Here is a 17,973-nt window from a genome sequence, read left to right on the forward strand (position 1 = left end):
GCCAGTGTATTCGAGTTGCTGCTTCAGCGTGTCTTTCCAATGAATATTCAAGGTTGATTTCCTTTAGGATTGACTTCTTTGATCTCCATGCTATCCAAGGGACTCTCAAGAGTCTTATCCAGCACCACAATTTGATAGCACATTGATTTTTGGAGCCCCAAGAAAATAAAATCTGTCACTGTTTCCACTTTTCCCCATCTGTCTGCCATGAAGTGGTGGGACCTAATGTCATGATCTTAGTTTTTTGAATGTGAAGTTTTAAGTCAGCTTTTTCACTCTCCTCTTTCACCCTCATCAAGAGGCCCTTTAGTTCCTCTTCACTTTCTGCCACTGGAGTGGTATCATCTGCATATCTGAGGTTGTTGGTATTTCTCCTGGTAATCTTGATTCCAGCTTGTGCTTCATCCAGCCTGGCATTTCCCATGATGCACTGTGTATATATGTGCTAAGTATCAGGAATAGATAATCCAATGAAGCAGTTAAAAAAAAAACAAAAACCCTTCTCTCTGAGAGCACAGAGTATAATAAAGGAGAGATACATAAACAAAACTAAGTAAACTATTAGTGAATGTTAGTAATAAGTGCTAAAGAGAAAAGTTAGCAGAGGAAAGAGAGAATGAATGTTTGGCTGGGGCAGGCAGCAGGTAATTTTAATTGGGATGGCTGGGGAGGCCTCACTAAAAAGGTGACATTTGAACAAGACCTGAAAGAGATGAGGCAGCAAGCCACATGGTTATCTGGGTCAAAAGCAATCCAAGCAGATACAGCATTTTCAAAGGTCCTGAGGGAGGAGTTTGCCTGATATTTCATGGAACAATGCCCAGGCCAGCCTGCCTGTAGCAGAGAGAGTGAAAGGGACAGAGTAGGTGTGGTAACTAAGGGACCCTGAAGCCCATAGTCAGGACTATACCCTCTGCTTGGACAGACATGAGTCTGGAGGATTTAAGTAGAGAAGCTCTTACTTGGAACTCGGGCAATCTAGGTCCTAGTCTCAACTTCGCTACTAAGAGGCTCTATAACCAAGTCATTTTAGTTATCCTTGACCTAAAATTACTTTGCTTCTAGTGACTTTAGTTTCATCACCTATAAAAGGAGGAGTTTGTATTTCTGAATCTAGCATCTTTTTATCTCTGACAGTCTGTGATTCTAGCCAAACAAGTTTAAAACTAAATCAATGGAAATATTAGCATTGGAAGAGCACATTTCAACATCCTTGCTTGTCCATAGTTCCTCTGGACATATCACTGTGAGAGACAAGGAGGGCTTTACTCCCCACTTCCTGTCCAGTTTAATGCGGGGACCAGTCAGAGGTATAGAAAACTCATTTACATCACTATGGGGGTCTTAAATCCCACATCCACTCCCTTTTCACATATGCTTGTCAACGAGATCAAGCTGATTATCTGAAACACTTCAGTTTTATAGTGATTGTTCCATTCTATTTAACTGAGCCCCTATGACATAAGCTGCCCCAGGAAAAGCTTAATGGAAGATAGAAGAGAAAGATTTAAAACAGGTTCTCCATCCCTGGAGAATTGATGATCGTGTCAGGCAAGAGTTGTCTTGTCTAAAACTAGACAAAATGTGCTCATAGGATCCAGCTAAGTGACAGTGCAAAATGGTAAACAGTAGGTGCCTAATGACAATATACATAGTGGGTGCTGCGAGGTTTAGAGAGCAGGTGCTCTTGGCAGGCAGAGGGCCTGAGGGCACCTCTGAAGGGTGTAGGGTGAGAGCCAGGTCTTGGAAGCCAGATAGATTTTGATGGGTAAATATTACTGCCTCCAATTTATTGGCTCAATAAAGCAGGCATTACATGGTGGGTAGATAAATGTAAAGCAGGTTGGCAGTTTAATATTGTGCTCACAGACCCAGGCAGTGGGTGATTTGGGTTTTCATGAACTGATCAAAAACATATTCCTACAGATTTCATAACATCTCTTTTTAGGACATTCAAGTGAACCTGCCTCTTGAAAGAGTGGTGAAGGAGGCTGATGGAGTCCCCAAATCACAGAGTCAGAGGGAACCTCCTTCCAGGAGGAAAGGACCACTGTCTTTCCTGTTGCTCTTCTGTACATCATTCTCTATCACAGCACAGATAAGGGATCTTTTACACTTGTTTGTTTAAAAGAACACACCAAACTCAAAGTTTCCCTTTACAAGGCTAGACATAATACCTTCCTCATCTCTGTGTCTCCAGTACCAAGCCAATAGCATACAGTGATGTCCAATTTGAAAGCAACAGTGCATCAACTCAGTTTATCTTCATCGTTTCAGGGTAGTTTTCTGGGTTCCACAAAAGATTTGAAGAGGTCATGAACCCTCTACCCAGAGAAAAATGAACTTCTGCACACACTTACAGGATTTTGAAAGCAATTTCTGGGGGCACGTGGGCTGCAGGTTGAGCCCTGCTCCAGGGGGTGTATTAGTCACTTAATAATATCCTTTGCAGGTGATTCTGCAGCCTCAGCTTGAATGCTTTCAGGGACAAGGGACTCAATCCCTCCCTGTTTGTGACACATTGATAGTTAGAGGGCTTCCCTGTGGCTCTGATGGTAAAGTGTCTGCCTGCGATGCAGGAGACCCAGGTTTGATCCCTGGGTCGGGAAGATCCCCTGGAGAAGGAAATGGCAACCCACTCCAGTACTCTTGCCTGAAAAACTCCATGGACTGTTGCCTGAGGAGCCTGGTAGGCGACAGTCCATGGAGTCGCCAAGAGTCGGACACGACTGACCTACTTCATTTTTCTTTATATTGCACAGCAACCTTCCTTTCTGTAATGCCACCCTCATCCTAATTCTCCCCTGAGCAACGTTAAACAGGCAAAGAGTTTGGAATTTGTATTCCCGAGCTCTAATTCATCATCGAGTCCATAACTGCTTTTCTCATGTTTGTAAACACTTAACCAAGCCTCCCTGGTACTCCCCGGCCTCCGCTTTGTTTTGCTTTGACTGAGTTTGTGTCTCCTCACTATCCTGATTCTGTGTCTTTGGAAAAAGCCCAGCTTATCACCACCCCTATTAAAGTGTAGTACCCAAGTGTGGTCATGGAGACAGGCATTATTTCTCCCTTTGTTCCAGACAATGAGCCTTTACACTGCTTAAGACTGCCGTTGCTTTTGGCAGGCACTTCACCTGATTGGCCCATTAATGAGCAGAGTCATGCAATGCCCCCAGGTCTTTCCCAGGTGTGCTGTTGATAAGCCCTATCTCCCCACTGGGCACGTGTGCAGCTTGCTGTTCAGACCTAATTGTAGTACCTTTACATTTATCTTTGCTAAATGCCATCCTATTAGATTTGGTCCTTGAGTCCAGCCGGGCGAGACCTTTCTGGATCCTGATTTTGTCATCCAACATATTCTCATTACTCTCAGACGATGTATTCGAATTGCAGCAGAGAGTTACCATTTGGGGAGCCTGTCTCTGCCAGACACTGCACTTTGCAAAGCTCGCTGTTTCACTCTCCCTTCACCAGCTCTGCTGAGTGTGTGCTGTCACCATTTTATTATTTTATTTTTTATATTTATTTATTTTGTTTATTCTTTTGCACCAGCTCTTGGTTACAGCACGTGGGCTCTTTAGTTGTGGCATGTGGAATCTAGTTCCTTGACCAGGGATCAAATCCAGGCCCCTGCATTGGGAATGCAGAGTCTTAGCCACTGGACCACCAGGGAAGTCCCTATCCCCATTTTATAGTTAAGCACACTATGACTCAGAAGGGTTAAGTAACTCGTCCAAGGATACACAGCCAGTATGTAGGAGAGTCAGGATTTAAACCCAGCTCTGTCTGACTCTAAAGGCCAGATTCGTAGCCACCCTCCCTTGCTACTTTCATTCAAGTCATTAATATTTTGCACAGGACAGGACAGGCCCAGAGCCTTGTAGAAAAATACTGGAGATAAATTTTGGCTGAGGGTTGATTCATGTATCATTATTCCTTCCCAGGAATTGGGATGTGACTTCCCATAGTACCCACTCTATCCTGAGGAACACCAAGAAAGATTCTGTATACTGTCGGAAGAAACAGTGCTTCTGTTTCCAGCACATGAAGAAACATGTGCTAGTCCATGAATCCCCTCACCAAACAGTGAATGACATGAATGTGTGGTGACTTCTTTTTGGTAGCTTCATGCTGACTTCTGTAAGTCCCAAATTCCTCTACTACTTGCTCTGAAATGGTCATTTAAATAACTAAGTCTAGAATATTGCTGAGTCTTTATCATTGGCATTTGGAGGGTATACCTTCTTTCACCAAGCCTTTAAGCGTTGCAGTGAAGTCGCTCTCAAATATCCCACGTGACCTTCCTAATTGATTACAGATCAATCTTTCATAAGTTTATATAAAGCTTTGTTGAATCTGTGTTAAAGTCTTAGCCAGTATGACTTCTCAAACTACAGACTTCTATTTACACATGTGATTCTCAGGGCTGGTACCCAATGACAACTGTGCATTTAGGCCTTACAGTGACAGCTTTTTTATTATAATCATTGCATAAATAGATTCTTGTTGGCTTTTACTTTCAAAAACCCTAATTAAGTCTCTTAACAGTTTCTTTTGTGGCAGACACCTTTGACCAGAGACCACTGAAGAATCCAGAGAAAAGGTGGAGACCAAGCTTCTTTCAAAAATGGCTTAGAGAACAACAGTTTAAAAAAAAAAAAAAATAGGGACATGAAGAGAATTGGCACACACCTTCTGTTTTGATTCTTGGGTTGAAAATCAAACCTCCACAGGTGAAAAGTCTGAGCATCTGATAAGGAAGAGTTGCATCTCCCAGAATTCTGAAGTATGCCTTGTCCAAGGAGTTGTTCCCTTTTGGGCTGGTTCATTTAAACTTTTTCTCTGGGACCATCAGACTCAGATATTAGATCTTCTAAGAATGCAGTTATGTCTTCCCTATCTATCAGAGAGATCTGTCTGTTTTCTCTCTGCTCTGAGATCTTCTGTCTTGACCAATATTTTATGTATATATAAGAATTAGATCACCTATGATATTTATTTAATTATGTTTTTCATGTTTTATGTTAGATATACTTTACACATACACATAAATTCTTACTGTGTAATTTTCACACTCATCAATCCACACTCATAATCATCTTTCTATTGTACATTCTAACAGAGTTGAAATCATTATAGGTTATTGTAGATAGGAAAATAGGAGGACTCTTGAGTTTGTTCCTTAAAATCTTTCTCCATCACAAAACCTCTTGCATAAAGGCTAAAGGCACAGAATTTATATTAATATCAAACTCCATTCCACACAAATTCATAGGTGGAAGGATGGAATGAATGGAAAGACTTTTGAAAGAACCAAAGCCAACCATCCCAATAGAGTGGTGAAAATTTTACAATCCAGAGACACTTGCCTAAATGACATGCTTATTGTCAGAGTATAAACTCTAGGTTCATACTGGATGGCTGGGTTCTCTGGGAAACAAACACTGAGGTGAAGGACTGAAAAATGTTTATTGGAGAGTTATGTCTGTGATGGAAAAGGGGAAGGAAACGTCATTGGGTAGAGAAGCCATCAAATTGTGAGGTACACCTGATAAAGAGGAGCTCTGAAACAAAGCCTGTCTTTGAGATGAGTCTTGTGTTGGACAGAAATGGCCAACACGTGGACCTTGGCCATGCTTAGTCCCTGTCTGAGGTGGACATTGAAGACCCTAGCAGCCAGAGATGCCAGCTAGCACACTCCACCTGGCTAAGCAATGACAGAAGATGTAGTGATGGGTTTCCATGTCTGCACACACCTGGGGTTCACTCTTGTAGCCTCCTTACAAGTTCTAGAGAGACATGGCTTCAGTTACTTATTTATAATGTTTAGTCACTAAGACGTGTCCGACTATGTGCAACCCCATGGACTGTAGCCTGCCAGGCTCTTCTGTCTATGGGATTTTCCAGGCAAGAATACTGGAGTGGGTTGCCATTTCCTACTCCAGGGGATCTTCAGAGGATTTTTAATAGTAATGCTTATTTTATTCATTGTAAAGAAAGACTATTATCTTGGTAGATACATTGCAAATGCCAAGGGGGGGAAATATATATATATATATATTATATATATATATATATATAATATATATATATATATATATATACCAAACGGTTTTTCAGTAAAATATTTCACAACTGGTACTTGGGCATGCTGTTGGATATGGCCTAAGGTGTCTCCAAAGTGGAGGTCAATGACCTCAGGACAACCCCTTGAATTTTCCATTAGTGAGTAGTTAGATGAAGTAGTAAATAAATTATTATTAAGCACTTGCAAATCCAGTGTTATGTAAATGCTAAATAATCATAATAATAGAGTAGTACGTTGATCTTGATAAACGGGTCGGCTACCGTGTCATTTAAAATGGATGGCACAGCAAAGTCCGTGAAGATGAATGAGGTCCTCGTTCACAGAGCTCAACACCAGCGCGGTCCCTTCTGCTGGGCTGCTCTGGCCTCCGCGTGCCCGCTGCACTTGCCCCGCCCGGGTCCCTGCGGGACAATTAGAGGAGGAAAGGGATGCTGGCCGGCTCTCAGGCAGTCGTAAAAAGGCTCCAGCGTAGGGATATTGAAAGCCTACAGAGGTGAATGCGTAGGCATTTGCATTTCTGAGAAGTCGGGACTAATCTATAAGGCAGGTGGGGAAAGAGAACGAACCGAGTGCCTCGCGTGACCCAGACACTGTGTTCAGGGCTCTGCGTTTGTTATTTCATTTATCCTCCAGGTCAGCACATTAAGGTAATAGAGCAGTGGAATAAAGCAGAAGGTGTGACTATTTTCTGTAGAAACGCAGAAAGCCTGACCCCAGCGGTGTAGTGGTTTTCTTCATTAAACTGTATGATTTTCAGGGTACAAAAGTAGCTTCTGTCTTTAAAACAATTTTATTGAGCGTAATTGACATTCAATAACTGAACATATTTGAAATACACGATTTGGTTAGTTACACATATATGTACACCATCACCATCACCACAATCAAGATATTAAACATACCCATCAGCGACAAAAGTTTTCTTTTTGATTCATCCTTTCCACCACTCCTCACCTAATACCCTCCCCAAGCAACACTGGTCTGCTCTCGGTCACTCTGTAATTAGCTTGCATTTCTAGAGTTTTATATAAATGGAATCAGGTAATATATACTTTTTGTTGGTTTGGCTTCTTTCAGCATAGTGAAAGATTCATCCAAGATTTATTTTGTGATTCATCCAAGTATTTTCTTTTTCTTTGTTTTACTTACAGAGACATAAGGACTTTGAATAAATGGTATGCATTTTATTTAATTTTAGCTTTGGACACAGTCCAGAGTTAAAATTCTAGTTCCATCGCTTACTATCTATGTGTCAAGTTTCTTAACCTCTCTAAGGCTTGATTTTCTCATCTGTGAAATAGGTATATAAAAGCTGCATTATAGAGTTGATGTACAGTGCGCAAGTTGGATGAGATAACATAGGTAAACTGAATTGCACAGAATCTGTCCATGGTAAACAACTAGTTTTGCAATTAAAATTTTTAAATGATAAAACCTTTTTTTTTGCATCAAAATCCCCTTTGATGTCCTTCTTTTCTCACTATCAAGTAATATAATAATAGCTGTCTTATATTGTGCCAAATGGAGTAGTAAATGCAACTCATGAATTAGTTCTTTTAATTTTCACAAGAAGCCTAGGAAGTATGTGGAGACATTATTACCTCCAGTTAGAGATGAGGAAGGTGAGCTAGAGAGATATGGTCATTTGTCATTCTCAGAGACAGTAGGTGGTAGGTCAGAATTTGAACTGAGGCTGTCTGGCTCAAGACCCTTCCTTGATTGGGCTGCATTTCCATATGCAGTAATGTCATCCACTAACACTAGGGCTCATGCTTCAGGAAAAAAATAGATATGAAATCCATGTCAGGAACTAAGTAAAAGAGAAATAACTATAAAATAAAAAAAATTATTGTTGAGACACCAATTATTAAGAAATTCCAAATACTTCCAATGTATTATAGGAATATACTTGTAATTTGACATTATGAAGAATATTCCACGGCTGATTCTATTTTTAACTGTGAGTAAGTCAAAGACAATGAATCTATAAAGAAGTAATGAAGGCCGCTAGAGTAGATTTGCCTTCCCTGCAAACACTGGAGAAACTGCTGAGTGTTCTAAGTCTAAGCTGTAATTTTAGAGCAAACCCAGAAGACAGACAGGCCTGTCAATGAGTTTGCACGGTCCCAGCTGAGCAGGCTGTAATCACCCCAAGTTTAGGGACTGACTGTGAATTTAGAGTCCATTGGAATAGCTGTTACAGTAGAACAGAGAAACTCAACTACATCTTCAGTTGTCTTAAGTACAGTAATTGATATTCACTGAAGATTTGGAAATTTGGTGGAACAGAGTAAGGGAGATTGTAATTCAATTCAGATCAACAAATGTTGGTTATTTGCCATCAGGGCATGGAACCTCTGCCTTTAAGAAATTTCTGTTTGAAGTAGGGGATGGAAGATGAAAAATACAAATAAAATAATTTCAGTGGCAAAAAAAGACTTGAATTGGAGGGATATTTGGAAGGCAAAATCAACTCATTTTCCACCAAGAAGACCGTGTGAAGGAAAGGTTGGATTTATGATTTGGAAACTGTGAGCCACTCGAAAAAACAGAAAATTAAGATAAGCAGACTTTGCAAACTAGGTGATGAGGGCAGTTTTGAGAATCTTAGATATGTATGAGGTGCAATAGGTGATTCAGGTAGAAACCCTTAGCAGGCAGTTGTGTTTCTGGATACTAAGCTCAGGAGTAAGGTCATGATTGAAGATAATGGCTTGTGAGGTTTCACCCTATGGGATATAGTGGAACTCTGGGAATGGATGAGTTCTCCCAGTGGAGTGAGAGAAAATTGTCAACACAGTTTTTGGCACGGTTAGAAAAAGATTTGACCAAATACCAGACTTGTGGACACAATGGGGGAAGGAAAGGGTAGGATGAATTGAGAGAGTAGCATTGAAACATAACATTACTAATGTAAAACTAGATAGCCGGTGGGAATTTGCTGTATGCCTCAGGGAGTTCAAATCCAGTGCTCTGTGATGACCTAGAGGGGTGGGGTGGGAAGCAGGTTCAAGAATGAGGGGACACAGGCACACCTATGGCTGACTCATGTTAATATATGGCAGAGACCAAAACGATACTGCAAGGCAATTATTCTCCAATTAAAAATCAATTAATTTTTAAAAATTATGGGAATGAACAATACTATCCTATAGATCTTTCCTATTCCAAATTTTTTCAAATCCACTCATTTCAAGCAAGATGCCTTATATTGTGTGTGAATAGATGCAAATTATTATTCAATGTATAATTCAGTGTATCTCATTGAAATGCAGCACTTCAAAGGAAAAAAAGACCTCAAAGCAAACACAAAACCCTGCTTTGGGTGTGGTCCTTCACCTACTAGTGGAGGCAGGCTGCACTGGAAGACCTTAGGGTGAGGGATGGTGGTATAGAATAGCTCTTCTGTGAATACAAATCTGACATCGACAGTGTTGTCTTTCTGAACCCGTTTTCTGTTGTCAAGAGTGAAGAAGGTTAAGACACTAAACTGAAAAGCCAGCTCACATTTTGTGATGTTTAGTTGCGCGCTGACCTCTGTGTGCCATGAACTATGCCTTCCCGTCTCCTCCTAACTCTTTCATTCAGTTGACAGTGCGAGGGCCACAGAGAGGAACTGTATTTGGTTCTTGCACTGAAGGCGCAGAGACTACACTCATGGCAGTGTGCTAATTACCAAAATGTTTCCCACTGGCATAGTTCTTTCTATGTGACAGGAAATCTCATCTTCATTATAGTGTTGCAGTTCTACAACATATCTGTGAAGGAAGTAGGGCAATGGCTATTATTATTCATACTATATATGTGATATTGTAATATACATGATGCATGTTGTTTAGTCACTAAGTCGTGTCCAACTTTTTTGTGGCCCCATGGACTGTAACCTGCCAGGCTCCTCTGTCCATGGGATTTTCCAGGCAAGAGTACTGGGGTGGGTTGCCATTTCCTTCTCCAGAGATATGTGATGCATATGTCCTGCATATTATTATTCTGCATGCATAGCTGAGAAACAGAAGTAAAGTGACTTGGGGAAGGTCAGTCAGTGGCTAGGATCCAAATCTTTCGGCCAAGTGCTCTTTGTGCTAAGGGGAATGTTTTTCCCTGGCTCTCGCATCCTGGGCACCTTGCCTTTGCAATTTCCAGGTTGTCTTTTTTATCGTTCAGTTTACAAATTTGACAGGCCCTTAGGGAATACTGACTCAAGAATAACTTGCCTTTGCTGAAGTATTAAATCCCACAGGTGTAAGACAGACTTTGGAAGGGTTACTCTCCCTCTCACTGCCCCTTCAAAATCCCCACTGTTTGTCTGGAGGGAAGTATGCTTATCAGTTCTGGACATACCAGAGAGCAGCTAGCAAAACCAAATTAGCTCAAACTGGCTGCCATTCAGGTCAGCTAATTAAATTAGCTATTGTTGCATTACTGATAAGGACAGTTTGGAAAAGGAAAAAAGCTACTCATCCCAGCAGCCATAAGGCCAATGCCAAGAAAATGTGTTAATGGGAACATTCTGAAAGGAAACCTCTCTGACTAGCAGCGGTACCTAGGGTCTTTGGTGGACTGTTCTCTTAGCCATCTGCTCTGATGAGTTCAGTGCTCCCAGCCCTCTCTGGCTCCGATCCTTGTGGGCACTGCCACTCATAAGCTTTCTGGTACCCAGCCTCAGCCAGGGCAGCCCTTTCTATTCCTACCATGGGTTCATCCTCCTGGGAGTCTGGAAAGAAATGGGAATTTTTCTGGAAGAAAACAGTTCACTTTTGTGTACTAAAATCTAACCTCTCCAAAGCTTAAAAGCCAGTTAACATTTGCAAGAGAAAGAAAGAAAGGAAAAGAGGGGAAAGAGGGAAAGAATAAAAGAAGGAAGGAGGAAGGAAGGAAGGGGGAGGAAGCAAATAGCTAGGAAGGTCCTAAAAGACTACACTTTTTATTTCCCAGCATCTACCCCTTTAGCAGCGGCACTTCAATGAGACTTTCCCCTACATCATACCCCGCCCCCCACCATCAGCTTCTACCCTCTTCAACTCACCCACCAAGTCTTTTTCTAAGACTAATTACCCAGGCTTCCTTAAGTTCTGTGAGCCAATTGATATATTTCTAGTACTTTCCTTTTTTGCATAAATTAACCAGTCTATTTCATGTAATCCAAATGATTTAAAGATTATTTAGTCCAGTGCCTTCCTTAAGTGATTTTAAGGAAGAGAGAGATAAGGAAGAGAGATATTAAGTGATTTTCTCAGAATCACATAGATGACAATTAGCACAGGCCTAGAACCCAGGTCTCTAACTCCATGAGAATACATCTGAATACAGAGCCTGCTATGCCCTTCTTGAGAAAGTGAGGCAACTCCCAGAACTGCCTGAGATTCTATAAGGAGGGCCTGGGAAATTTTCAATGTTACCCTCACCTCATGACTCCCTTTTCTGTGTGTGTGTGTGCATGCACGTGCAAATTTGTTTAAATTGAAGTAAAATCTGCATATCATACAATTAACCATTTAAAAGTGTACAATGCAGTGGTATTTAGAGTATTCAACAATGTTGTACAATAAGCATCTCTCACGAGTTTCAAAGCATTTTCATCATCCTATAAAAACAACACGTGCCCATTAAGTAATTACTTCTTATTCCTCCCACTTTCATCACCTGGTAACTTCTAGGTTATATATCATATAAAAGGAATCATATGATAGGTAAGATTTTATATCTGGTTTCTTTCACTCAGCATAATGTTTTCAAAGTTCATCTATGTCATAGCAAGTTATCAGCACTTTGTTCCGTTTCGTGGCTGAATAATATTCCATTGTGTGGCCACGTAATGTTTTATGTATCTATTCATCTGTTGATGAGAATTTGAGTTGTTTCCACCTGTTGGTTATTATGATAATGTTTCTATGAACATTCATGTGTGAATAAGTTTCTGAGGGAATGTATATATATTTCTCTTGAAAATATACTGAGAATGGAATTGCTGAGTCATCCTGTAATTCTACATTTAACTTTTGGAGAAACTGCCCAATTGTTTTCCATAGCACATTGCTCCCAGAAATTTTGTTCTGACTGCACCTTTCATAGACAATGAAGGAAATATTTATAACTGTAACAGGAACGACTAAAGAGAGAATGATCTTCTTCGAGAAAAAATATGTGTGAATGTTGAGGTGTCAGCATTATGAGTGGGTGTGAAGACATAAGAGGAAGGGTGGTAATGCTCTTCGTCATACAGGGAGATGAATTTGGAGCGCTCAGCACAGCAGAAAGGAAAAAGGGAGGAAAGGCAGAAAGAAAAGGAAAAAAGAAACCTAGAAAAGTGGCAGAAATCTGAGTACTGGGTAACTGGGTGATGGGTGATGTGATTCCTCCCAACCTTGGCTGTCCAGAATTATTCCATAAAATTGAGTATACTGCCAACAATATATATATGTAATGTTATATAATGTATATAAATATATATGTGTATATATATATATATATATTTTGGTCATGATACTGTTGTGAGTTGCTAATTCTGAAAAAGGGTTTAAATTTTACATTGGGCATAATGTGGTGTAAGACAGAATCAAAGTTCAGAGTTCCTAAGAGGTAGAGAGGCACAGACACGAATAGGCTCACCTCCTCTGTGCCAGACCTCACTTACTCCTACCTCGAATTAGCAGAAATGTGGGGGAGGCACCATCTGCATTCAGGCTATGGAATTCTCTTAGATGGCAAGAAGCAGGGAGGACTCCCTTTTCTTTTAATCTGATAGATTTTGTTTCAGATTTTTAAGTCATGAGATAATATCCTCCTTTAAGAAAACAAGTGAAATGGAAACCTAGTTTTGAGACTGTCTGTGTGCCAGATTCTTAAATGTGCAACGTCTGTTCCACTATAAAACGTGAAAACTTCACTGTTGTTGTCAGTCGCTCATTTGTATATGACTCCTTGCAACCTCATGGACTGCAGCATGCCAGACTTCCGTATCCTTCACCATCTTCTGGAGCTTGCTCAAACTCATGTCCATTGAGTCGCTGATGCCATCCAACCATCTCATCCTCTGTCGTCCCCTTCTCCTCCTGCCGTTAATCTTTCCCAGCATCAGGATCTTTTCTGATGAGTCGGTTCTTTGCATCAGGTGGCCGAAGGATTGGAGCTTCAGCTTCAGCATCAGTCCTTCCAATTAATATTTAGGACTGATTTCCTTTAGGATGGACTGGTTGGATCTCCTTGCTGTCCAAGGGATTTCAAGAGTCTTCTCCATCACCACAGTTTGATAGCATCAGTTCTTCAGTGCTCAGCCTTCTTTATGGTCCAACCCTCACATCTGTACCTGACTACCGGAAAAACCATAGCTTTGACTATACGGACGTTTGTCGACAAAGTAATGTCTCTGCTTTTAATACACTGTCTAGGTTTGTCACAACTTCTTTCAAGAAGCAAGCGTCTTTTAATTTCATGGCTGCAGTCATCATCTGCTGTGATTTTGGATCCCCCCAAAATAAAGTGTCTCACTGTTTCCATTGTTTCCCCATCTATTTGCCATGAAGTGATGGGACCAGATGCCTTGATCTTCATTTTTTTAATGTTGAGTTTTAAGCCAACTCTTTCATTCGCTTTCACTTTCGTCAAGAGGCTCTTTAGTTCCTTTTTACTTTGTGCCATAAGGGAGGTGTCATCTGCACATCTGAGCAAGTTTATTCTTATGCCTTTAGTACCAATGGATACAGTACTTTCTGCTCAACTAGGAGATACTATGATTGAGGAGAGCAGTGATATCGAGGAGAGGAGCTGCTATACTCTCTTCACAGGGCGGCTGTAATTATAGTTGGAAAAAAGGATGTGAGCTATGCTCCACTGTGATACCATATGTACTTACCTTCAATTTAAAAGTATATTCTCTAGGCCTCAGTTTCTTCGTTTGCAGACAGGAAAGTTTAACTCTTTTCTCCATTAAACCCCAACATTCTAAGCTACTTGGGGAATTAGAAAAGCTAGTGAAATCAGTGAGAAATTATAAAAGTTAGCAAATTGGGCCTAATTTACTGAAATAATTGAAAGAAAAATCTTTCAAATCTTTAAGATAAAAATACAAGAAAAAGCTTTGCTATAGAAGGTATTCCAAGAGACTTTAGTCCAAAAAGTCAAACTCTACATCACTGCTCATTTTGAGGGGTAGCAGTGGAAATTGAGGCCAGTGCTATTTGGGGATGGAGTGCGAATTCCATCAGAACCAGTTCCACCTACAGGGTGTCCCTGAGGACATATTAGGGCTTCTGATCAGAAGTCTGTCTTCCAAAAGTGTCAGTGCAATAAACTGTACCAATGGGACTGTGATGGAGAGAAGCAACCTAGTCCTAGGCAAATGGGTACTTTCGCAGCATCCAGTGAAATGAACATACTTTTTGGTTTATATCGTCCTTCTATACTATAAAATACCAATAATATAATATCATTACAAATATGTAAAACTGGGGACATTTCTTCATAATCCTATCACCTTAACACAACAACAGTATTGATTTTCCTTATTCTCTTTTAGCATTTGTTCCTGTGTGTGTGTATGATGAATGTTTTGACAATTTATTGATAGACTGATCCATTTTTTAAAGTTTGTCAAGCTGAACTTGAGCAGTATGTGGAAGTATGAATCTTTCCCTAACTTTGTTGTAGCTTCTCTTTCTTTCCTCTTGAGCCCGCAGTCACAAAATGGAAACACTGACACCCTGTCCCCATTCTGTAGTGATTGAGGGTGAAGCATCATGTCTGTGGGGACTTCTCAATGATCCAGAGAAAAGTACAAGTTAATATTATGAGCTTCCTTGGTGGCTCAGTGGTAAAGAAACTGCCTGCCAATGCAGGAGACCTGGGTTTGATCCCTGGGTTTGGAAGATCCCCTGGAGAAGGAAATGGCAACCCACTCTAATATACTTGCTTGGGAAATCTTATGTATAGAGGAGCCTGGTGGGCTGCAGTCTACGAGGTCACAAGAGTCATTATTAACTTTTGAAAAAAATTATTTTTTCTCTAAAAATCTATTTGTCTTAAGGCTGGGTTATATGTACAATCACTAAAAGAAAAGACAGTTCTATAATGATTTCTTTCAAACTTTACTGACCCTTCATAATAGGGTCAGGAGAAACTGTCCTTTATCAATCTTTTTTAAATGGAGCCATAAAAATGAGGTGCAAAGGAAAACCACTGGGATCAAGTTAAAAGCCTGTCCATATAATTCTTGGGTTAGTAATTTATTATCTTAAGCAAGTTATTTAATATTATTGGGATTAGTTGCTTTATCTGTAAATTAGGGGTAATTTACAGGGTTCTTATGGGGACTGAACAAGCTAATGTAGGGAAAAAGGCAACAGAAATTATTTACTTTTTCTTTCTTAAAAGAAGGGAATTACAGATGGGTTACTCCATTGAGCTATTCCTAATATTTATCACAGAGAATTTTTATTCATGTTACATGAATGAAAAAGTAACTTCAATTTTGGATGGCTGATGAGCCATTTCCTGAATCATCTAGGTCCAGGCCTTTTTCTTCTCCTCCTATTTTCAGCTGGTTAGCTGCTTATTGAGCTCTTGCCAGAGGGTGGACAAAAGAAATAAAATCTGAAATTGGTCAATTTGACTCTTTGATAGCAGTCCTGATGAAAGATGTGTGGGTAGAGGGTGTTAAAGTTGTGAATTAAACTGGAATTCTGCTTCTTACCAGGATATTGCAAGAACCTACTGATGGTTTGGATGACCTGGTGATGACAGCTACTCCTCTTCTCTTGACTGAAGACATGTCTTCCTCTAACTGGACAGTGGTCTATCTTCCAGAATGACACATACTGACTTTTGAAGAAGTACGAGGATACCTTCTAGCCAGTCACATCAGTCAGAACAACTGTGGTGAGCAGTGGGCTGGCACATGTTGCAACCAGATGACTGTTGCAACAATAGAGTCCCAAAGCAATAATCACTCTTCCTTCTCTTCCCCACTAACCCAGCAATCAAATCATCACTCGGAAGCATTCACTATGTACTGCCATCTAATATAAAATATGGTGAGCACTTACATATGGAAGACAACCTCTCAACCCTCAATAAAACTCTAATACATTAAGAAAGCAAGAGTTGTGCATGTAGAAGTACAACTAATCACGCAGGGGAGAAGGAAGACGGGGAGACGATAATGAACACATTAGAGCATCCCCTCTGTCCCAGTCAGTCTGGAAGGTGCTGTGCACATTTTATTTAATCCTCCCCACACCCCTGAGACACAGTTCTGTCCTTGTTCCGTGGATGATGACACTGGGAGGTCAGAGGTGTTTAATAACTTGCCCAAGATCACATAGTGAGAAAAGTGTGGAACCTGCTTTCAAGTTTAGAAGGATCTCACTTTATAGTCTATGCTCTGTTACTCACTGCCAAGGAAGGAGTCAGAGTTGGAGACATCATTGATGTCATCAAGTCAAAGCTCTTTAAAATATCTCACATTAAATATGTTGCTAAAGGTTTACAAGTCTGTTCATTGGTTTGGGAAAGATTTCTAGCCAGAGAATAAATGTCTGGAATCTGGAGGCAGGGATGGTGTGGCAGAAATGACAGCTCTCTGGTCTCAACTCTGCCATCATTTACAAGTGTGGTCAGTCACCTCCAGATAAGGGGTTCTGCTCCAAGAGCACGTTTGTAAGTCCAGTTTGTTAGCTGAGCCCTACAAAGTTAGCTTAGGTACCCAACTAACACAGTTGGCTAGACAGTACTATCCTGTGATAGGTGTATAAAGCTTTCCACACAAATAAGACATGAAAGACAAACACAAAAAATAAAGAAAGCATTTGAAATCTTACAGTCCAGTACCTTGAGCAGTAGCACAGCAGCACAGTACAGCAGCTGGCACACAGGGGCTGGCGCTGAGTGCGCAGGAAAGAAGAGTGTCTGACTGGAGCGGGCAGAGGGCGTGGGGAGGGGAGGAGACGGAGGGCGGGCCGCAGCGGCACTCACTGACCTTCACGGGCCGTTCTCCGTTCAGGTCCTGTGCCTCCGAAACCGAACAATGCCTCCTCAAACAGAGCTAACTTACATGGCTGGACATGCGAACGCATGTGTGCGGCTTTGAAAGCTCCCACTTTAAAGTTTTCATGTGCAGGGCACTCACCGTGTTCATCTGGGCAAGTTCCTTCCCTCTTGTAGGCTTTTGTAATGTACAACATTTCACTTACACTCCGTTACTGGACAGTTATATGATGTACCAAGCCTCATGTCAAGTAGCCTTGAGTTTAAATTCTGGCTCCATCCTCAAGCAGTGGCTCTTTAGCAAGTCATTTAACCATCTGTAAAATGGAGATAATAATACCTACCTCAGGGTCTCTGCCCTTTATTGTTCGTTCTCCTTGGAATGGTCTTCCCCATTTACCCACAAAAGGTCACTCTGTTACCTTCTCCAGGTCTTTACTCAACTTACTTTTTTAGTGAGACTTTCCTTGAACATGATCTCTGAATTGCAAACCATCCCGCATTTCCTGTCTTCTACCCTCATTTTATTATACTCCTTAGTACTCAACACCTAACTTACTATATACAGCACTTAATTATCTTATTTATTGCTTGTTTCCCCACCTCTAGAATGTAAGCTCTATAAGGACAGGGGTTTTTTGTATTCTTTACTGCTGTATCTCCAGTTTCTAGAGTGATTTAGGTGCTTAATAAATATTTGTTGCATACATGACTGGTTGTTGTGAAAATTATGTGAGTGAACTGCTTTGCACAGGCTTGGCACATAGTAGACACTCCATGCATGTTGTCTGTTTAATACGCAATTTCATTATTATGTTCCCAAGCCATAGTGGGCCAAGTATGTTCTGTTTCTCCTCCAGGGAACCTAAAATGAGCATTCTGATTTTCTTGAAGAATCTGAAAGT

At 40.8% G+C, this 17,973-nt stretch overlaps 1 protein-coding gene across 2 annotated transcripts in view; it reads left to right on the forward strand.

Annotated features, from left to right (window-relative positions):
• Window positions 1-17,725, forward strand: part of PBX1 (PBX homeobox 1) — a 336,931-nt gene extending 319,206 nt beyond the window's left edge. Inside the window, exon 9 of one of the 2 annotated variants that reach the window (XM_055403779.2) lies at window positions 15,780-17,725. In XM_055403779.2, coding sequence (XP_055259754.1) covers window positions 15,780-15,800 — 21 coding nt within the window. In that variant the 3' untranslated portion in view covers window positions 15,801-17,725. The remainder of the gene's footprint in view (window positions 1-15,779) is intronic. The other variant, XM_055403781.2, reaches the window with a different exon arrangement.
• The last annotated feature ends 248 nt before the right edge of the window (window positions 17,726-17,973 follow it).

The sequence above is a fragment of the Moschus berezovskii genome, chromosome 4 (genome assembly GCF_049115385.1).
Source record: "Moschus berezovskii isolate FMDL1 chromosome 4, NW_MosBer_1.0, whole genome shotgun sequence".
NCBI classification, from domain to species: domain Eukaryota; kingdom Metazoa; phylum Chordata; class Mammalia; order Artiodactyla; family Moschidae; genus Moschus; species Moschus berezovskii.